The following is a 23872-nucleotide window of genomic DNA, read 5'->3' as shown; positions in this document are numbered from 1 at the left end:
AGTTATGCACATGCTTAAATATACACAAGATCAAGACATAATTTTAGACATGATGCGGTGAATAAGAGCAACAGACAAGGGGGAAGAGAATACGGACAGGAAGTAATAAGATCATGTAGCTACTCAGAGTTCATGTACATCCTGATGGTTCCATTAAAGCGCTTTTTTTTTTTTTTTAATTTATAAATATTTTTAAATATTTAGAGGATTTTTTGGAGGGCTGGGGTTTAGAATTTACATTTCAGGCTATCAAGACTATATTGTTTTTGAAAAAAAAATCTGACACTATATATTAAAAATATATAAATTAATTTGACAAGTATTGACTTAGTAACAAAATCTCCCCCCCACCACCTTCCTACCCAAACTAGAGTTTGCAGAGAAAACTTTCCTACTTCACAGTAGCTTGATTACAAAAGGCAATTACTGATTATGAAGTACATTAGAAAGACATGACCTGATTAGGGCATGATGATTAAAATACAGATATAGATTAAGATTAGGATGTACTGATATGACCTCCAAAATACAATTTATAAAAGGTCATTCTTTTGCATGGCTCTAGCTAAATACTAATGATTTTTACTTTTATTCCAAAACATTTAGTTTTGACCCTGCAATCATTTGCATATATGTTTAACTTTACACACGAGTAGTTCCACTGAACTCATGAGTCTACTGTGTGTAGTTAAGCATGTGCATGTTTGCAGAACTGAGGTCCAAGTCACAGCTACCAAGCTGAACTCTAAAGACTATTTCACTTCCCCTGTCCTGAATTTCAAGACTCCTTTAACAGAGCTGGAAGAATGCCTACTGGGCATTCTCAGACATTGAGAAATGCACTACAGTTGGATACTGGCTTCCTCTCTTATGACAAACAGTTCCTTTCCCATAATTTGAGACTCTGGAGTCCCGCCATAAAGAGCAGCTCTTTTTCTAATATGTGACACTGAACACCATGGCGGCATACAGCAGCTTTCTCACAGTTTGAAACATGAAAGTCCCTGTTGCAACCGTAGCAGTGAAGCCTTGAAAACTTCAAAGAATGGTTTTCATTTTATTTTCACCTTGACCCCAGGATATTGTAGTTCTTTTTCTTGAATTTCTATAAAACAACTTGTTCACTCACCAGGCACAGGTAAGAAATAACTGTCTGAATTGTGAAAAGTTCCCCATTTTACTCATAATCTCCATTTCTCCTTTGGTCTTTGGGTAAGAAGCTTCACTGCTAAAACACTTTCCTAAATTCACCTTTGTAAACTCTTCCCTCTGTTGCACTCTGTGCCAACTTTTAAAAAAATCATTTCAGTTTTACGTAATATTTGTCAGTTTCGTGTTTTCAAGTTTCACCAGAGCCATAATTTGTTTAACAGTAGCTTGACTATAATATAACATTTTGCTGAAGTTCTCAGTTTCATTCTGTTAACTTTGAAAAGCTTTTTCACAACCATGACTACCACTCCTCCTCCTCTCTGAATTCATATGGTTTGTGTAATGACTATCTCCAAAGTCTGCATATGAAGTGCATTCTATTTTGAAACAGCATTTTCCCAAAGGAAAATGTTTTGACAATACATAGCAGTTCCACCTGGAACTTAGATAAGGAGACAGTAAGAGGATCCAACAGGGCTGACAATTACTCTAATTTTCCTCCAACATTAAAAGGATAAAGAAGGGAAAGGTGACCCCTCCACGTTTTTCTCCTTTCAAAATCAGTAAGCTAGTTCGGACCAGTCCCTCTCACTGGTCAGAGCCTTACAATTATTGTAGTAAACCCCTTTAAAGAGATGGGGACAAATGCTGTAAACTTTACTTCTTCAAGCAGCCCTTACTTAGCCACATGTTCTAATTTATATTAAAAGGACTACTAACGTAAGGACTACTTCAGTGAGTAAGGACTGTAGGAAAAAGGCCCATATATAGTAACATAGCATACACTTGTATTTCAATATTATATACTATGAGCCATTTTCTGACCAGTTCACAGAGTAAACCCAAAATAACACCAATAACATTCCACATTAACTGTGATGTAACGAATACCAGACTTGGTCTTAATTCTGATCTCATTTAGGCAGCCCAAATGACTTCTCTGGGATTGCACAGGAGTAAAGAAGAGCAGAATTTGGTCCATTTAAATTACTTCCAATTTTCCAGCTTTCATTAAAAACCTCAGTAACTATGTTAACCTTATTAACATGGATGCTGAATAATCCTACAAGAGAAAAAAAAGTAAGAGAAAAAACTTAAAACAAGTCAAAACCAAGATAAAGAGTTTGGTTCTGGAGAAACAAAGCAAGGAAGAATTGTTAAATCAAAAAGCCTCTGAGCCTCTTTAAGAATAAATGTTTTCAAATGCACACCTACCAAGTGTTAGCTGGTCTGTGCTTTATTCTGCAGAGTGTTTTTCCCCTCATGCCTCAGCACTTGTTTGCTCATTAACTGAGCTCTTTTCCTCTGTGTTTTAGATTCCCTCTTCCCTGACTCCCAAACCAATTTCCTCCACCACCAGACCCCTTCTCTCCATCCAACCTCTACTCCCTCTGCTGCCCCTCACAACCACCAGCCTCCCCTATTCAACCACCTCTACTGCTGGGAGCCTCTTTTCTCACCCTCAACCCAGCTTCCTTCCTCTGCGCTAACATCAGGCTCCCCCACCTGACGGGCAGGTTCTGGGCTTCTCCTCGGCTGCACAAACCCCTCTGCAGAGGCTGTTCCTCCAGACACTGGTCGGGAGGTAGACAGGCAGCAACAGAGGTGGCCAGGCAAGGACACGGTGCGGAGGTGTGAGGGACTGAGCACGAGGCTGCTGCTAAAGGGGGAGGAGTCAGGCTCAGTCAAGGGCTCCCTACGCCCTGTGAGGGGCTCTCTGAAGTGGTGAATGAGCCTCCCAGGGATGGGGAAATAACCCCCAGCCCTGCCCCTGAGGAGACAGAAATGAGCCTGGAGTCCCTGTTCCAGCAAATCCTCCTCACGGAGCAGCAAGCGGAGGGGAAGCGGCGCTTCATGCACCAAGGTCAGCCTCACGACCGCCATCTTGTACCTTGTGCAGTGGGGAAGGGCCCTGGGTGCCTGTGGCCACACGGCTCCGCAGTTCCCAGAGAACCCTGAATGGAAGTAAGCTGTTTCCTCCATCTCATGGGAGGGGTGGTGTTTTCAAGGGTGGCAAGGTCAGTAAATGCTGACTGAGCCTTTCCCATCGAGTTTATAGACTCCTAGATTTTAAGGCCAGAAGAGACCTTTAGATTGTCTCTAGTCTGACCTGTATAGCACGGGCCACAAGTTATCCTGTCACTCATGTATTGAGCCCAATAACTTGAGTTCCTGCCTCCCTCACCTCAGTTCCTGCCTTCCTAGCTTGATAAGGTATATCTTCCAGAAAGCCAGCCAGTTTTGATGTCCATTTATGCAAGCCTACAGGCTTTGAGAAATCTCATTAAGGTCCATGCCACTGGGCCTTTAGCTTTACTGCCATGTCCCTAAAGGTCTCTGTCTGACCTGTGTTTATAGCAATTAGCCTGGAAACACGGCTTGTATCTGATGCTCAGCAAGTGGAATTGTCATCATCCTGTTACAATCATTGGAGGGGTGATGCTGAAATATTACTGTCACCAAATATTATGAAAATGATATAAATATAAACAAAATAAACCTAGAAGTCAGTGTAGCACAATCCTCCTTGACAACAGCAAGGTTGCCTTTACTACCCAGGAGCTCTGCAAGCAAAAGAGAATATACAGTGAGTATCATTTTCACAGAGTTGCAAACGGTTCCTGTTTCAATAGTTAAAGTGAATTCCATATGGACATAGGCCAGCCCTGCAATAGACACATGAGGAGTGGCTTTGAAAGAGCCTATATCCCTTCTCCGGTGATTGAATATAGCAGGTCAGGCTTGTATCATTCAACCCTGCCTCATGCTCAGCCTTACCAACGTATAATTTTGATCATGTGACTCATGGTATTTGTTGTTATTCTTAAAGCCCCAGTTCCTGGAATCACGTTGTTCCATGAGAATCTCAGCTCTCTCTCTCTTTTTTCTTTTTTTTTTAAGAGTAAAATTCTACCATCCTGGTAATGGAGGAAAGATGAAAAACAAACCCAAAGGCTCAAAACCAGAAGGCGAATCAAAAGGACCCTCTATTTTTTAAAATCTCGCTATTTTTAAAATGACTTATAATTTTAGTGGGACATGGGACTGAGTCATGATTTTTGATTCTTGGGTTTGCCAATACTGCAATCTAGACCTGTACTTTGAACTCAACAAAACCTGCTTTCAGGAGATGTAGTTGTCTGGAGTGCAGTGAGAGCTTTAAGAATTTTGTCCAAGATTACACCAAAAAACACCAGCAGATTTAAAAAAGAACCCAGGTATCTTATCTCCCTGCCTCTTATTTTAATCAGTAGGTCATGGTGTGGCAGAGTATCAACAAGGTACAGTACTATACAGTATAACCGGTGATCCTTACTTCAAATCAAATTTTCAAAGCTAGCTATCTGAATTATCTATGCAAATGTAATGTTTGTCCACATTAAATTAGTAATTAGGCACTCATTTGATTGCAACTGAATGTCAATTTCCGTCTCTAGTAACTGATAACAGTGACAGTAGCTGTCACCATGTGATTAGCAGTCTAGCAATTATGCCTCTACTGAAGTCATCTTTCTACACCTCTCCATCTTGTAAGCAGCACATTTTTAAAAGAATCTCACTTTTATAAACTGATTTCATGTGTTTAAAGGTTCGTTTTATATTGCAGTTAAATTAGACATAAACAGAAGTCATGAAAAAATTAAGGAAATAACAGAAGAGCTGAGTGAAGCAAAAATAAAATTAGAAACTAAGGTAGGGTAGTAATATTTACAGTATGTTAATTATTATAGGTAAATGGGCTATAATTTTAATACACTGTTCATGAATATTTTGAAGCAATGTACTTCATGTAGCGTTTACACCAGTTATCACAGTGTTTGTTTAATGTATGTATTTGTATGCATTTCTATAGTGTTCATCACCACAGTATTTGAACACTTCACAAGAGCACTAGCCTACCATTTTGGGCCCAGCTCTATAAGAATCACCATTCAGGCTGATCCCTGAACTTGTATAGAGCCCCACTGATTTCAGTAGGATTCCACATGGGTTCAGAGGTATATCCATCTGTTCTTTTTACAAGACCAGGGTCTTGATGTAGAAGATAGAATGCTCCTTCCTTCTCACTTATTACTGCTATAAGATACATGGGGTTTGTTCACATAGGCGCCTCGCTACACACTTCCATTCAATAAGGGTCTTACCGTGTGCACTTAAGTAAGCTAAGAGTCCTAGAATTGATTTCATTGAGCTTTGGATCAGGCCTCATCTACACATCAGCAATTCTACTTGTGTTGCTTGCCATCTAGCATGTACTCAGAGTGCATTTACAGATTGGCTAGTGCCATTGTAGACAGACACATCTTTCTATCCAGTGCAGTCATTGTTCAGCTACTCACTCTTTTATATTTTCTAATCCCATTTTCCATATAGCAGATTCAGAGCCTTATTTTAAGACATGTCCTCCTCCCTTTATATACTCTCTGTTTTGCCAGCACTAATTATTGTGGATGCAACTGATGTTAGACAACCACTTGTTTGTGCCTGCAAATGAGGTCTAAATGACATCAGCTGTGCTCTTAAATATCTGAACCCACAGTTTTGTAGTAAACACTTATAGAGGCTCCTTTTAGAGTCAGGCCTATGTTATCCCTAGCATTGTATCTATAAAATTACAGCAATAATTTAGAGAGAAATCTTGCAACCTTCTGGATTATGCATTGCCCCTTTTGAGGTTTACTACCAGACTCCTAATTTTACCAATAGTTATTATACTATTTATTCATCTGGTGAGATGAATTAATGTTTTAGTGGTGATTCCCATCTCTCCAAAAAAACTGATTGCTGTGTGGTTTGCCAGTGCATATGTTCTACATGACTAATGGAGAAAAGTGAAGATGCATTCCTAATTGATACGAGCGTCATTTAGACACCAGAATTAATTTTATCCTTACCAATGTCTACATAAGTATATTTTATTTGCTTGTTTAGTTTGAAATTAATTCATTTATCAAAATAAAATGATACAAGGATTAAGGGAAATGCCAAAATGCATTATTTCAATCAAATAATATTTCGATAGAAAGATTATACATTGACTATTGAGATTTACATTCTCAATTATTTTTCAATATCTAAAATGTATATCTACATATTTATATATATCTAAATATATCTACTGCAATTAATATAATCAAACTATTATTCACTATATTTCTCCTCCAAATAACTGTATGCCATCTCTTGCCCTCCCTCCCCCAACCCAAGCCTGAGTAAGTAGATAAGCCTTAGAGTTAAAAAATGTTTTGACATCTATTTCTTTGACAAATATCACAAGACACTGCTTGTGGTCAAGAGAATGCTCCTAGGAAATATTAATTTTTTTTGTGTTCTGTAAAACCAGGTAGCATGTAATTAGAACTTGATTTATAGCATTTTGCCTTTCATGGCTCAATGATTTCTTTAAAAAATTCCATTGCAAAGTAATAGATTAGGTAGGCATTTGGGGGATGGAGAAACTACAATAAGCCTGGTTATATTCAGTAATATAAATACAGAAGCACAAGATCACTAACTTGCTTTGCATCAGTACGTAACAATATCGGATCCCAAAGCTCTTGATAATGGAGGAACAAGCTCCCTGACACCTTCACTAAAATATGGTTGGTATGTGGGGAAAAAATCTGGCCCTTCTTTTCTTTTCCAAATTCTCCTCATTTTGTCCTAGCTTCATTAATATTGACACCACCACCATTCTCTCTGTTATTCAGGCATACCATCTTTACTGTACCCTCTTTCCACTCACATATCGAGGCAGTTTCCAAATCTAATATTTGGCCTTTTTTTCACCATCCCCACCATTAAAACTATCATACGGACTCTCTCCATATCTCCTTTTGACTACTGCAATCTCATCATCTATGGGCTCCCTGAAGCTGCTTTGCTTCCTTCTCGTCAATTCAAAACACTGCTAAGATTACTTTCTTTAATTGCTGTTTAGACCATTTCAGCCCTCTCTTTGAGTCCCTTCATTGGCTCCCACTTCACCATCTCATCAGATACTCTGGTGCTTACCTTTAATGTCCTTCAATAACTTAGCGGCTCCCTACTTATCTGCTCTTCTATCTTATCATACCATGTCCTCATACACTTGCTTAGTTTTAAACCACCAGTCATGGTTGTGCTGCAAACTCTGGAAGAATTTTCGAGTGGTATGTAGAAATTATTTGAGCAGCCTATCTCATCAGTTGAACTACTGTTTAAAAAAATATCTAAAACTAAAAATGTGTGCAGAAGAAAGGTCTTTTGTCATAGTAGAACTGTCTTCAGCCCAAAGCTTGGTCCCTTTATTAGTCTTCCCTGCCTGATGGTTCTTGCAGTCATACCGGGAAATTTATGAGACCATCAATCCCTACTTCATTGTCTATAGTAGAAGAGGCACAGGGTAATAGCGAGCATAAATAGCTCTCAATGGCTAACCACAAACATTCAGAGAAGAGCACTGTAACTTTGGATTTTTGCCCCTTAGAAGTTAATCAATGCTTGATTTCATATCTGGTTAGATGGAGAAAAACTCACGCCTATGTTAGCCTATCTAAAAGATTGCATGCTCTGTTGAGTCTTTCATTTTTAGCCAGAAGATTTTTCTTCAGGAAAAAAGCACTGAGCTTAGCCTATAAAGAGGGGATACTGCTGCAAAAAATCATGATTAGATTGCAAACCAATGAGAAAAGAAGACCCATTAAGCTTTCATGGTCCAGCAGCTATGCAGATTTTTTTTTTTTTTTTTTTTGGTCTGGAAAGAGCTTTTTATGTGCAAGACCTATAAATCATATGTTTGAGCAGATGTATATATTTCTATCACTGATAATCTTTTGTTTTCTTTGAAGGTTCAACAGCTGTCTGAAAAACTCTTCTACTTACAGCTTTTGAAGAAACGTGAAGACATTTTAGAAAAAAAGAAAGTTGAATTTATGAATCAAAAGAGTATTTTTCTCAAAAACTATGTATGTTTCCAGCTATGGTGCTTAGGAGAGTTCAATTCTACAAAACTTTCTGGCTACAGTCAGATTTCAATTTTGAAAAAAAAAAAAAAATTGGACTCTAATTAAATATGAAAATTTGAATGATTAAAATTTGTTTTCATTTTAACAAATTAAAAACCACAAAGAAATTTGGAATCTCACTCCAAACTTTAATCCCTGATTTTAGATTATATACCTCCTGGATTACCTTTAAAAACTTTTCAGTTGTCTTTATAGCTCAATAGTATTACTGCAGTGTCCAGCGTATTTCCCATCCTATATATAGGACGTAATAGCGAATACTGCAAATATTATAATAATGCTATTTAGCTGTAAAGGCAAAATTGCTGTCCACTGATGGATTATGAATTTGATATCAATTGTCTCCATTCAGATTTGATTCATGGGTTATCTCTTCTTGTTTAGAAGGGAATTCACTTTTATTTAAATTTTTATTCAGATAAGAGCTTTGAATGGAATTTAATCTTGTCACTGATTTTATGAATGTATTTTTCTGTAAATTAAATTATTATTCTTTAAAAAACAAATACTTTAAATTTGGGACCTACTTCTAAAAGGCACTGAAAACCCACATACTCCGGACCCCCTAACAGAGTCAGCTTTCTTTTAAACTGTATTTTGAGAGTTTAAATAGTGCACCGGCCTTGTCCTGGCCTTCTGCAAAGGGGTGAATTTCATTCTTCATGAGCAATTTAAAGAATCAAAAGGAATGGTCATTTTGTCTCACTGATTTTTAAGCAGAACTCTCCATTGATTTCAACACATGCTTAAAAATTGATGGCATAATATGGCCTATAACACTAATGCTGTGACACTATTATATATAGAACACACTCCTTTCGTTTTGTCACAAGAGCAAAACAGTAGGATGAATGCAACAGAAGTAATTATAAAGATCTAGACCATTTACCTGTTTTTGCAGCTAACAAAATAGAATACATATCGATTTTGTATAGTTATAAGGGGTAAAACTGTATTTCAACCCAACTATTTTAACAAGGATTCTATTTTTCTCTGTGCATATTTTTCACTTTTTTAGTCAGATATAAAGAGGAAAATGACTGAAGAAGAGGATAATTTTATTAAGGAAATCACAGACTTTAACAATGAGTATGGACTAACATGTAACAGAGAGCTTTTGATTAAACAAAAAGCAAAGACTGAAATATGTGACTTAGAAAATAAGGCAAATATTTTGAAAAATGGTATGTTTTATGTTGAACTATTTTATCTTGGATTGCTAGAGAATACGAATGACTAAAACATAACTGAATGAAGCAATAATTTAAAACTTATTACCTTCCTAGCTGGATATTTCTCTCAGAGCTAGATTGTGAGATCATGATCTGTTCTGAGTAAGGGGTGGTGTGTTGTTGCAGCTATTGCCTAGCATATTAGGGGACAGAGTCAAATTCCCATTCCCTATTTAACTCTCTCCCACTCATCTGTGCTATGTGGGGAACTATGAGCTCTGAAGTACCTGCATCTACTCTGCATGCTATCCAGGAGGTCATAGCTAGCACAGAGGTATAAAGGGGTGCACACTGCATTACCACGTTAAATGGACCACAATTAAGCTCTCAATGACTATTGACCACCTAGCTCTGAGTCCTATAAGCCATCCTACATTCAATGGGAATTACATGCACAGGTGCCTCATTGGGTTGATCCTTTATAGTTATTGTCTGAAACAGGATTCTATGACCTTTTGAGCTAAAATATAGAATGTAAGATTTACCATAGTGGTAGTCTAACCATGGCCTTTCTTATTCCTTTTCCTTGCTGACTGGGCAGTTATTCTTTGAGCTAGCCACAGACCACACTACTGATAAAGGCAATGGCAACGTGGACTGATTCAGTTCCCATTTCTCCAGCTGAGCTCAGCTCACCCGCTAGCAATAAGGTCCAGAGTTCCGGCAACATGAAAGGCCAACAGGGGTCAAAATTTTCTCTCTGCAGACAGTTTGACTTGACAGACTTAATTCATCATGAACCTGTTCCTTGTATTTCCTGTCTGTAGATACAGATCATTCTAATAGAGTTGTCTATATGTAATTTCTTATACACTAGGTTTTACAAGTCTAACTATTTTTATCCTAATGTCCTTTTAGAATAGCTGAAGATAGTTGGAATTAATTAAAAAGTATTTAAGATTATATCATGAAGATTAAAACTGTGATACATTTTAATTTAAAATATAATTATTTCTTCTTAGAAATGGAGTCAATGGAACATGAAAATGTTCAGTTAAATTCACTCCAGCTGCAGAAGAATGAATTAAAGCAGGATTTATTTACTCTCCAGAGCAATCTCAAAGGTATTTAATGTGTTTGATAATCACTTCTTATGATAATCATTTGTGGTTAGACAAATACATTTGACAAATAGTCCCTGTCAGGTATTTCTAACAGAAGTAAGATTTTTGGTCCAATGACTATTTATTGTCTTCATAAGACTATGAATTGCTACTTAGGAAGACAATGGATAGTCACTGGGACAGGGAAAGAGAGTGAGAATAGATGTATAGCTGGTATTAAGGGACTCACCTGGGAGGTAGGAGACCCAAGTCCCTGATCTAGTGATTATTTTTTAAAAGTGAAACAGAGCTTCAAGAGGAGAGATTGAAAAAGACCCAGACCAGGATATCCATAGCCCAGTGATGATAGTGCACTACTCTCCTGAAACGTGGGAGACCCCTATTAAAATCTCTTCTCCACATCAGGCAGCGGGGGGAATTGAACCTATGTCTCCCACATCCCAGGTGAGTGCCCATATCATGCCAGTAAAACATACACATTTATAAAATTTTTCAAACGTAGATTCACCAAAAAAAAAAAAAAAAAAATTAAATGTAGTTTTTGGTTTGACCCAACACTTTTTTCTTTACCTTGCAAACCAGAACAAAAACAAAAACAAAAAAACCCCATTGTTCACCTCCTCTAATGATAAGCAGTTTACCCTGCTAATCTTTTCAAATACAGCATTAATTTAGAAGGAGGACATGAAAAATTTATTGCGTGTGTGTGTATATATATATAGTATGTGACAATGTGTGGGTTTAATTACCAAAGAACCAACATAAGATGAAAAAGTAAAAGTTTTTTCAGTGTGCAGGGGGTGCATATCTGGGATAAAATGAAGCAGAAACATTGGATAATCTGGGGCCTAAACCTGCTCTCACTGAAATCAAAACAGTAGGTGTTACCATTGTCTTTTGTGGAAGCAGAATAGGGGCCATAAAAAACAAAGCTGCTTATAAATTTGAACCAGTAACATCACTCTCTTCCAGACTATTTTTATCATTTATGAATAGATTGTTAGTAATTTAGTTATCTTCCCACTCATTTCCTTTCACTTTCTGTCTCCATCATTCCTTTCTCCAAGCCTGCCTTCCTTTTCACCTCTTCTCTCTTTAGAATACTGAAACAATCTTTTTCCGAAGTTTTTTGCTGCTTGAAGTAGAGCTTTGACCCATGTATACACTAACACCTCTTGATAGCCTGTCATCTAGATTTTTATATAAGAGGATCTAGTAATAAAATGGCTTTATTTGTGTGACACTTCAAATAGCGTGGACTTCACTAGGTCCAAATTTTGTCCCATTGTGTTTAACACTGCGGTCCATTCACCATCATAAACATTATTTATTGTATTACAGTAGTGCCTGGGAGAGCTAGTCATGGACTAGGATGGCACTGTGCTAAGTGCTGTACAATCACAGAACAGAGAGATGATGCCTGTCCCAAAGAACTTACAATGTAAGAGTATTTGTGCTCTCCCATCAGGAGGTGTGATTGAAGCATATATAGACAGACATGAAATTAAAGCTAGGTTGAGTAACAACTTCAGCACTGGTGTCTGCACAGGCCATCCCTGCCTGCCAGAACCCTGGATCCATACTCAAGCAGTCACCAACCATGCTGCTGCAGCTTCACTACTACAGTCGCTCAAGTTACCTTTGATCTAGCCAGTTCAGATATGCTTCACATGCCACAATCACACCTCCCAGTGGCAGTGTAGACACACCCTTCACAGCATAAGAGGAGACAACACATGGATACAGACAGAGAGATGGGTGGGGGGAGTACAATAAAAGAATATTGATTACCATAGTAGGCAGTGGCCCCAGTACACCAGAAACCTAACCCTTCTCACATTTTTCTAGGCATCCTGGAAAAGGAGTTTTAAAGAAGGTTTTGAAGGAGGATAATGAAGTAGATTTGTTGATGTTTATGGGGCGTCCCTCCCAAGTGTGAGGAACTGCTTGTGATGAGTAAGGTTAAGATGCTGTCATACGTATTTTTAGTAAAAGTTAGGGACAGGTCATGGGCAACGAACAAAAATTCACAGAAGCCCATAACCTGTCCCTGAATTTTAGTAAAAATACTAAAGTCTGCCAGCCAGCTGTTCCCGCAACCCTGAGGCTAAACCCTGGCCAGCTGCTCCGGTGGCCCAGCAGTTGCTGCTCTGGTGGCTCCGGGTGTGACCGCCAGCCACTGCTCCAGTCCCGCTGCTGTTCCTGAGGCAGAGGCTGACAGCCCCTGCTCCAGCCCTAGGGGAGCTGACCCAGCCCCAGCCACTGCTTCAGCCCTGGGGGCATTTCTCTGGCAGCTCCAGGGTAGACAGCTGCTCCAGCCCTGTCCCAGAAGAAGTCCCGTAAGTCCCAAAAAGTCCCAGAATCCATGATCTCCATGACAGAATTGTATCCTTAGTGACAAGGAATGAAGGTGCTTGTTTAAAAATTGAACAAGTGGATGATGGAGGTTGGCTTCGTGATCCAACTGGAGATGGGAGTCAACATCTCAGTAGCATATGAGAGATAGCTAGGGTGGAGATACGCCATGAAGGGCCTTAAAAGTGAAAAGAGGCACCTTATGTTTCATGTAATAGAGAAGGGGGGGCCAGAGGAGGAATGCAAAGAGGGGAGTGATAGGGTCAAAGTGACGGGATAGAAAAATTATCTTTGCAGCAGCATTTGGAATGGATATGAGCAGGGTAAGATTGCATCTGTCAAGGCCAGAGAAAAGTCTGAAAAAAATCAGCAAGATTTAGTCAGCCTGGACATGAGGACCTAGAGAGAGATCCAAATCAAAGATGATACCCATGATATGGAACTTAGCAACAGGCAGGACAGTGATGTTGTCCACAGTGATTGAAAAAAGAGATAGCGAGGAAGGCTTGGGGGAATGGGCAGGAGATAAAAAGCTAAGTTTTAGTCATGTTGATCTTGAGTGGATGGCTAGACATCAGCGAGTAGATGTCAGAGAGACAGGCCAAGATTTTCGTTTGGACAGAGGGAGATAGATTTGTGAGTCATTAACATAGAGATGGTAGTTGAATTTGTGTTTACAGATGAGATTACCAAGAGATAAGGTGTAGACAGAGAAAAGAAGGTGACCAAGGACAAAGCCCTGTAATACCCCCACAGAAAGCTGAAAGGGTAGATGAAGATGATCCTCTGAAAGATCAGGTAGAGCGGTAGGAAGAAATTCAGGAGAAAAAAGTCATGGAAAGCAAAGGAGGACAAGATTTCACAAAGCAAAACATATTTGACAGTGTCAAAGGCAGCTGACATGTCAAGGAGGATGAGGGTGAAGTACTGGTTCAGAAATTTGGCTAAAATAGTATAATAAAGTCAATCTTATTTTTATTAAATGTATAAAGCTTTGGATATAAAATATAAATAAGCAGAATGTGAGTATATTGTTTAAATATAACATACATTACAGTAGTTGAATGAGAAAGAAATACTACAAATTGTTCTTTATGAGATTCAAAATTTTAATGTACAAATACTATAAGTATCCTGCAGGTTTTGCAATTGCTTGAAAGATTACAATTGTATGCTAACTACAACGGTAAAATATTTTAATTTCATGTACTGTGATCTAATATTTTCACCTTCATAGCAATTTCCACATTAATAATTAGAATGCATGAACTTATAAAATGCAGGCTGTCTGTGAATACAGATGATTACTATATATGAGTAAGGACATTGTTACTTTACTTTTAGATATCGAAGAACAACTACGTGAAGCTGAAGACATTACAAAATGTTTAGAAGCAGAAAAAGTCAAAGTTAGTGAAAAGCCTCAGACTGACATTGAATGTTTAAGGTAATGATCATCAGTTGTATAGTTTACAGTTTTCAAAATTAAACTTTGCTTTTACAATTTTGTACCATTCCTGTTACATAATGGTAGCAACATTGGGCTAATTGTTTTAGCCATTTCTACACAGTATTTCCATTGACGTCAGAAGAAATCATTAGTATGTGTTACAGAACAAATCCTATTGTCCTTCCTTATGACATCCAATTAATTCAAAGACCTTGTACCTCGTACCTTGTACCACAGCACAACTCAGCATGGTGTGCAAAAATAACTTTTTAAGGCATCCTTGCACTCCCTTAACCCTGATCCCTCTGTCTGGTGGCCCAGTCCCTCAGTTTATGCTAAAGCAGACGTGCAATGTGGAGCAGTGATGAAATTCTCCCCTGAAATCCTTTTTTAGGTTGCCTCCTAGATTGCTATAGGGTCTCCATCTACCCTTTCCCTTTCCACCACTACCATTAGTGCTGTTTCACCTATAGAATGGAATGGTGATGATAGTCCCTTTGAACCAGGTTGTGCAGTGATCTGAGGACACTGGATTGACATACATTTAGAACTGCTGTCTTTTTACTGATCCCTCCCAGCCTCCCCCAGTGTGATCTTCTTCCAATGAAGCTACTGTGGAGTCATTCCCCTAGTGCACAGAGGGTGTATCAGCATCACCATTTGGCTGGTTCTCCCATGGACTTAAGTAAGATGGAGAATCGTGTACTCACTCTCTCCCTGCCTATGTGAGTGCATAGTCCTCCATCTTACCTTCTGAGAACAGACTTCCCAGACCTTGAAATTGACATAAATGTGTCATTTCCTCTTGCATATACAAATATTTGCCCGAATGTGACATTTCCTCTTAATATACAAATGTAAATTCTGCAATATCTTTCAAATAGAAACCATAACTTTTCAATACAAAAATACTGCACACATGTTAACATCCTGTTTTCTGAGCTTAGTGAAATTGTTCTCGGATGTAAGAAATATTTAACCAGCCAAAGAACTTCTTCCTACTACAGCTCATCTGAAGTGTTTTTTTAACCTGTGAAAATTTTTGATGAAAACAAAGTAACATTTGTCATCATCAAAATCTTCCATGGAAATTTGACTTTTCAATTGAAAACTGAAAGATTGCAGCTGTACTCTTTCAATGAAAAAGATTTTCCAGGAAAATTATGCTTGTCAAAAAACCAATTTTCTATTGAAAATTAGTTTTCTCAGAAAACCAACCCCCAGCCCCATTTCCTAGTCCTTTCAATCCTTTATATAGAGGTGGGGCCTGGCCAAAATTGCCTCCAAATGAGCATTCAATCAATTCATTTGGAAATCTGCATGCAGGAGCAAAAATGTTTGTACAACATGTACACACAAAATACAATGTAAATAATAATAGTAGCTGCTGGTCCATAAGGAAATGTGTTAGAATTCATTCTTTTACATTATGAATTCCATGGTGATACATTAGCTTTTCTGATGTATGATGTTGTCATCCTCCTCCTAAATAATACACTTCTCAGAGTAATTTAGTGCTGTAATCACTTAATATTCAACCAGGCATAATTAATTTTCTTTGAATGACTGTCTGCTTCTAAAGTAATGAACCTCCAAGAATTAGGATTACTTTCAATCTCCAGCTCTGCCACTGTTTCACTGAAAGTCATTGTGCAAATCATTTAACCTATCTGTGCCTCAGTTTTCCCATTTGTAAAACGTAGATAATAAGCAAATGAGGGGTTTTCTGAGGTTCAATCAATGTTTGTAAAGTGTTTTAAGAACTTCGGATGGAAGGCACTATAGAAGATAAAATATATTTAGTAGTCATGAACACTAAACCATCAAGCATCCTACAGAAATCAAATCAACAGGAAATATGGTGAAGTTTGCTTTTGCTGATGAATTAATAATACATTTTTATTTTATGTTGCAATAAGCTTATATTAATTAGCTACTGGTTACATAGCGCTTAGAAGATATATTATGTGCTGCTACTACTAAAATATTAAACATTTGCTTTTCTATGACCAAGGAAATCCTTTCATAAGCGTACTACAGTCACATCCAATCTGTTTTAGCATTTCACACTTTGGGCCAAATTCAAAGCGGCGTTTAAGTGACTCCAAAGGTGTTCAACATTTTCATCTGGCCTCTTTAGCATGCATGTTGCAACAATTTAGACTCAGACTTGTACACTTTTACCAGTGTGTTTCTTACAGCCGTGACACATCACCACTTAATTTGGCCCACTGAGTTAAGAGTGAAAGGGAATCAAAGATGGTTTAATTTACATGCTATTAATATTAATATGGGGCCATAAGTGAACAGTGAAGAAAGAAAAGCAACTAACAGGAGTGTGTAAAACTGCAAATTACTTTACCTTACACTATTTTGGATTCATCCACTCACCTCTGCAAGCAAATACAGAAGGAGAAAAGAGTTGATGTTATAGCTCAAGTTATGAATTATTGGCTAAGTCGCTAATTATTAAGCTACCCTGAATTACTTTCTTCTATTCTATAGTTGCATGTTCAAGAACGAACATGGCTCTGGCCATTCCTTCAAAATAAATAAGCTATTTTAGATTAACAGCTCTTAACACTAAATCAAGAAAGCATAATTTCAATACACTTGACACAATGTTCACTCAGCAAGAAAATAAACACATTGCCACATTAGCTGATGGGCTGACTAAAACCTGACATTTTGCTGTCATTGTTCAGTTTACAAGAAAAATACTAATGAAATCTTCTTGTCTTGGAAATAGTTCACTATAAAAAGCTTAGAAAAAGATTAACAAACTAAATTACTAATAATTATATTTCTTAGTTCAATATTGAAATTTAACTTGCATATATTCCTGTGGAAGATTTCAAATGTTGCTTAAGACCCAGTCTGCTAAGTGACATTTTGATACAGCTGTAATCTTTACAGGAGGTGTTTTCCCCCAAAACACAAGCAGTCAGAATTTCTTGCTATTGGTTCTGTATCATTTTCAAATGAAATATTTTATGAAGAGGTCATTGTCTTACTAACATCAATTCTACATATGAATCCAGGCAGCCATGCTCTTGCACCTGCATGAAACCCAACTTACGTCAAATGCCCAGAAAGTGGTTTTTTTTCAAGCATGGTAGCTCAGACAAGTGATTAACGTGATTGAAAAGCCCTGTTAAGATACTAACATTTTTGAAGCAGTGTTAGTTGGCTTCAAACATGTTAGGCCACATCTTAATAGGGATTTTCAGCAATGTTAAACTGATGTGATTGAACTAACGTGATTGGAAAAAACCCTACCCCTTTTTTGCCCTTCAAGACAGGGCTAATAGGGGTTATGCTTGAAAAAAGGTGTTGCCTTTGCAAAATCCATTGTAGGAATGGGGCCTTTGTTTTTAAATTGTATTTAGAAACCATATTTAGTATACAAAGTATGATATTTTGGCAAGAATCATGGATCATAACATGCATAGATTTTTCTGCAAAATGAAAGAATCAAAACATTTTTGTGTACCTCTAACCGATAATAAAACCACACCACTCTGTAAAAGGTAAAATACAGATGTTTTTAGTCCCCCATTAGGGAGAGCGAGCGAGCGAGAGAGAGAGACAGATGGCATCAATAAACGTGATAAATGTAGCTCCCAGACTACACTCTAAGTCTGTTATTGTATCACATACTTAGACCCAGCTCAAAAATCAATATTAAAAGTAGCTGGCAATGCAAGAATACAATTAAGTATATATCTTAAAGTATGTTGCAGCATTTCAGCAGAAAAGGCTGAAAAGTGTAGCAAGGTAATTCAAATTACAGTGATTCATCTTGGAGCTAAGCAAAATGCTTTTATAAAATGCTATGATAAAAACTCTCCAAAATCCCTCAAAGAATCACAGCAGGTCAGGGGAAAAAAATCACTCATTGGTGATTCAAACAGCTGATGGAGCTGCTGTAGATGAACAGATGCTCTGCAACATGCCCCAGATATAGGAACCAGCCACACACAATTTAAATAAAAAGCACTGCTGTAGTTATAGTTAAATAGTAGCCTCCAACTCTTATAGTTTTACCAAAAAAAGCTGGAATTTCTCATGTTCAAAAGGTAGATTTGGGTAAAATTTCTTTTGGCTTTTTCTGAGATATAGGAACACTGAAACACTATAGATTTTTTTAAAATGAAGTTTTTAACGGATCCTCCCCTGTTGGTCTGTGCCTACAACACAGGATTAGAAGAGGCATGCCTCTGACTCAGAATTAAAAAATCATTAATACACATCGGGGGTAGGAGGCACTCAACTATATGTTGATTAGGTTCAGCTAACAAAATTGCCTCCAATGGTCTTTTCATTGTGCACAACCGATAGTAGCGGGTCTGTTGCCAGATAGCTGCTGTTGCTGCTACCGTCTGCTTATTGTTTATGTCCATTAAATATTTTATTTCTGAGCCTTCAGAAACTGAAGTATGTATCACATATGTATTATCCATGTGTTAAATTGCTTCTATCGCACACCTCAGTCACCTCACCTGCACTCTGCCCATAAATTAATCTCCACAGGAATGACTGTGAATATCCAAAACCCCTCAGCAGCTTCTGATAGCATTTTTATTTTCGTTTAAAAATAACCTGTCACAAAAACTTTTGTTTCTTTCCCCCAATCTTCAAATGCAGAATTCTTCCCTCCACCCAATAAATTACACTGACTTGAAATACAGAATGGGCAGTACTGTGTCCAGTACTTCATATATACATTTTAGATTTAGAATCTCTTTTACTTTTGTATTTTTATTTAGATAATCTAGTTTTAATTTCTGAACAAACATGGACAAGTAATGTTCAGGCTTCAAGAAATGCCTCAAGTGTTGCTGGAAGATCTTTCTCACTGACAGGCAACATTATCAATGGCTTAACTAACGTGCCTCAGAGTAAGAATTGGTTGAAATATCATGACTGAAAAAATTTCCTGATGAAAAACAGTGTTTCATCTATGAAGTTTTTTGTAAAGTTTTTTTTATCTTTTGATTAAATATTTCATTTTTTCTATGTGAAATTTCAAAATGAAATTAAACAACTGTTTTGTCTTGAATTGAATTTGTTTTGTTTGGTTTTTTTTCAAAATCTAATGTTTTTCAGTATTTTCAATTATTGCTTTTCCTATTTTCCCTTTTTTCACTGCTGAAGGAAACTGAATGAACAAGCATGGATTTGTGGGTGAGGGAGTTCTCCACGATTTTTAAAAAATTTATCCTTTTACCATTCTAACTTTCCAAAATTTCCTCCACTTTGGAAAATTGCAACACAGCAAAAAGCAAACTGAAACACATACTTTGCAATTTAGAATCTTTTTCAAAGTGGATGAAGTTTTGAAGAGTTGCAGAGTGGAAAAAGGAAATGACAGAGTGAGAAGACAAATCTGGACACTGTTTCTGGTACTGCACTCAATGGCAAAAAGGAGAAAAAAGGAAAAGAAATGAAAATTCAAAGTTCTGAAAAATTTTTTTAAAAAAAATACAGAAAATGGTGCTAAAATGAAAAATTGTTCCATTTGAAAATGCTGCAAATCAGAAAACTTCAAAAACTTGAAATTTTGGTGAGAAATTGCTTTTCCGTTTTTCATTTGGCTTTCCTCAAAGTGAACCATTACTCAGCTGGCCTCAAAGATCTTCTCCAAAATGTCATCCCAAAGTATTACCATGCTGGGGTGAATGCTTCACATGCCTGTCAGCTTCCCTGAATTCTTTCAATGACTCTGATGCAAAGTTGGCCCCGATAGCCTTGAAGTAGAAGTCTTCATGACAAAAAGTCTAATGAGGTGATTGAAAATTGCTACAAACAATTTCAAAATAATTTTCATTCCAAAGGTTTTTAAAGAAACATTTTTTTAATTTTAGTGAAAAAAAAGTCCAAAAAAATTCAAAAAGATTTTAAGTTTGGTTTTCATTTTATTTTTTATCCTCTCCTTTTTATTTCTTTTTTTACCCTCTTTTCTCCTCTTTTCCATTTTGCCCCTGAAGAAGAGGGAAAAGCTAACAACCAAAGACAAAAATGGTTTGATCAGAAAGACTATAAATTTCAAAATAAAAATATTTTTATATAATTTTTTTGATCAAACCCCATTTTTTGTTGAAAAATATTTCAGATGAAAAATTTTAACCAACTCTAGTACAGTATCCCTATAGGAATTCTGCATGAGTACTGTCAGTTTTATAAGAGTTAGGCAAGGTAGATAGTAGAGTATGCCTTGAAAGACATTGATGAATTATTCTGGCCTAGAAGCAATATGTAGTCACTCCAATAACTTCCAGGTGTCACTCACAGATCATTACATTAGTATATTGCATGCCTTGAAGACCGTTCACAGTTCTGCTCTCTATATCTTCAGGTGCAAGAACAAAAGCCTGCCTTTGCTCCTATCCCAAAAATTAATTACATCCCATCCACAGAAGTCTCTCCCTTTCTCTCCAAAGAGCCTTCTCTGCTTCAAAGCAGCCTCAAGGAAACAGCCTCAGTGAATTGGATGCATAATTCAAGGCAGCAGTTAGAGTAAAGCTGAGCATTTTCAAAGGGATGATACCTATTTTAATCATCTATTCTAGGTATCTGCTACTTAAAGCTTGTATTTACCTCTCAGGCTTGGTCTACATTTACCTCGGCGATTTGGCGGCAGTCAATGGGAGTAACGCAAAGTACACAATAACTTGCATAACTCCCATCGACTTCTGTGCTTCTCTTCTGTGTGCTGTCTTCATTGCACTGTGCCACTTGAGGAGGTGATTTTAGTACGTCGACGTCTGGATCGACTGAGCGGGTCTTCACTGACCGCTCAGTCGATCCAGATAAGTCGATCTGACGGCAGCAACTTTGTGTAGACATAGCCTCAGATGCCAAATAACTCTGCTCCTCTTGTTTCCCAGTGATGAAATTCTAACTCAGAGTTAAGTAGTGAAGGGCTCTAACTGGTACTAATGAATTCTTAGTGTTTGCCTCCGCTATAGTCTATTTAATTATTTATCATTGTAAATATTATTTAACTTGTTTTACACTTTCGTTTTAGAAATATGTGTTGCCACACATCAAACAGGCTAGAAGGATTTTTAATTAAGAGGTGATTCTGAGGAAGCTGGGAAAGTTTCTAATTGAACCCAGTCTATTATACAAGAGAATTAAGAGGATAAATTGCTTCTTTGAAGCTTGAAATTCCACACTGTTTAAGAAGCCTGGAAACAGAAACAAAATGAACAAAGTCAGTTTACATTATTTAATAGTTTGGGGCTTTGTTTACTTGCCTAATTATAAAAGAACTAGTCTTACTTCTTATGCTTCATATTACAGGAAAAGAAAGCTCATTACTGAAACCATGAAGGAGCAAATTATGCCTTCTTTCACATAAATCATATAAGAAATATGTCTACTAGAGCTGAACAAATGCTTCATATTCATAGTGGATTGCCTGAGGCCTGATTCTGGTGGTTTTGAGAAAATATTTGCAATTTAATTTTATGTTAAATTTTATAAGCAGGAAATATCAATCTCTGGAGTAATATATCTGATGCAAAATGGGTTTCTTTAATGAAAATCTGCTCATAATTTCCTAACACCTTTTCACTGCACTGCCCAGTAGGACAATTATAGTTAGATTTGTGTCAGGGTTTCTATAATGAACCCCAATTTCAGGGGTTTATAATTCAGATATAAAAATTTGCTCTAGAGTAAATTTTGACATCTAAAGTCTGCTTGGGAGCAATTTTCTTTATGCAAATAGAAACACCGGAAATTTGGATAAAAAGAGCCATTGGTTCATCTATTATTTCTTTTGCTTTTCAGCAGGTATAATCAGAAATGCTATCAGTCCCCAAATACTTAACCATTTCAGTTTTGAAGTCTGAGGCTTATAGTGTTAGCCACTACTTTGTCAGTCTCTTCCTTAAAAAGAGATCCCAGCAGGGGTATTACAGATAATGAAGGGTTGTAAAGGTATTGGGAAGGAATCTGCCCCTCAATTAGACAGCAAATTAGGTGAAATTAAACATTTGTTAAATACTGTGTTGGTATGTAATAAACTCCTTCACCTAGCTCAAAGTTTAACCACTGATATATTAAATTACAGTAAAAATACATCCAGATTATTAGTGTAATTCTTCAATCTGTGATTGTTTCTGTTTGTACAGTGCCTTAAGTAGCATGGCAGGGAACTTTAAAAATATTATGGGCCAAACCCTCAGTAGGTGTAACTTGGAATAGTGCCATTGAAGTCAACTACTCAACAAGCCTTGGAGAGGAGAAGCCCATCCTGTAAACTTCTGCTTAATTGATCTCCATGAGTTGGACTATTATCCTGCAGTGAAAAAAAAAGTTATTTTGTTAATGATAAAATTCACTAGCATGCTAAGTGCGAGCACAAAGTCTATATGTCACTTGGTCTTAAGTGACATGTAGACTAGTGAATTTTTGAGGTAATACCTTCAAATTACATGGGATGTAAGCGGTTCATAAGCCTTTTGCAGGCTCTGTGCACAATGGTGAATTGCACCCTTGTGTGACCACTGAATATTTATCTTTCAAATGTAATATTTCATAAACTTTTTGTCATCAGATATTCCAGTCATACCTAAATTAAGTTTTGTAACCATTATCCAGACATTTTCTAATACTTTAATATATTTTTAAAAAATAATTGGATGGATACTGCTCACATATTCTGTCCTAATTAGTGCTTTATATATGATGGAATTAGCATTTAGATTCTCAAGTGACCGGCACATGACCTATCTAATCTTACTTAAGGTATTTCTATCTTTTTGATTGACATCTAATTCCCATAGTTATGCATCCTAGTACTATATCTGCTTTTGTAACTGCTGGTACAACCCTGTGTTTCATCTTCTTGATATCATTTACTATCACTCCCAGATCACTTTTTAAATTTGTTTTCTCTAGTTCTAATCCATATCACACACGTGTTTTTTATTTTATTTGTTTAACCGATGGGCATGACTTTACATTTGGTGATACTGAATTTCATTTTAGGACTCATTCTCCCTCATCCCCAATCAATGTATAATATCCTGTAATATTTTATCTTCAAATGTATCAACAGCATTCTCTATCTTGGCGTCATCAGCAAATTGTGAACACGCAGCAACTTACCACTATATCTTTAGGATCATCTACATAAATTTGGTTCTAACACTTAACCTTGTGGGACTCCACACATTAGCTCCATTTTGGCTTGAGACCATGAACCAGAACCGTGTCTACTCTTTCTTTCAGCTAGTTTTCAACCCAGTGTTAAATACATCATTAACTACTGCTTTCTGATTAGTCACCTGTGTGATAGTTTAATAAATGAGAAAATCCAGGTAGATCACTTCAGCTATTTTCCTCACAGGTTTTTGGGCACTCTTTAGAGAACTGTCAAGGCTGGTCTCATAAGCTAGATTTTTTGTAAACCCATGCTTTGTATCAACTTGTGTTCTTTTCTCTTCCAAGCTGATAGAATCTATTATAAGGAATAAAACGGCAAATGATTTTTCTGGTATAAATTAGACAAAAAGAAGGTCAAAAGCAAACAAAGGTTAAGGGGGGGGGGGGGGGCGGGAAGAGAAGGGGAAAACATTCTACTAGCATCAACAAAGC

At 37.1% G+C, this 23872-nt stretch overlaps 1 protein-coding gene across 1 annotated transcript in view; it reads left to right on the top strand.

Moving 5' to 3' along the window:
• The first annotated feature begins 2937 nt into the window (after positions 1 to 2937).
• Positions 2938 to 23872, top strand: part of CCDC172 (coiled-coil domain containing 172) — a 32112-nt gene continuing 11177 nt past the window's right edge. The window contains exons 1-6 of the mRNA XM_067537253.1: positions 2938 to 3016; positions 4760 to 4845; positions 7983 to 8099; positions 9178 to 9343; positions 10354 to 10455; positions 14155 to 14257. Coding sequence (XP_067393354.1) covers positions 2938 to 3016; positions 4760 to 4845; positions 7983 to 8099; positions 9178 to 9343; positions 10354 to 10455; positions 14155 to 14257 — 653 coding nt within the window. The remainder of the gene's footprint in view (positions 3017 to 4759; positions 4846 to 7982; positions 8100 to 9177; positions 9344 to 10353; positions 10456 to 14154; positions 14258 to 23872) is intronic.

The sequence above is a fragment of the Emydura macquarii genome, unplaced genomic scaffold, assembly GCF_026122565.2.
Source record: "Emydura macquarii macquarii isolate MOO-44397 ecotype Brisbane River unplaced genomic scaffold, CSIRO-AGI_Emac_v2 contig_3692, whole genome shotgun sequence".
NCBI classification, from domain to species: Eukaryota; Metazoa; Chordata; order Testudines; family Chelidae; genus Emydura; species Emydura macquarii.
The sequence above is the reverse complement of the archived record's forward strand: the minus strand, read 5'-3'. Positions and strand labels throughout refer to the sequence as shown.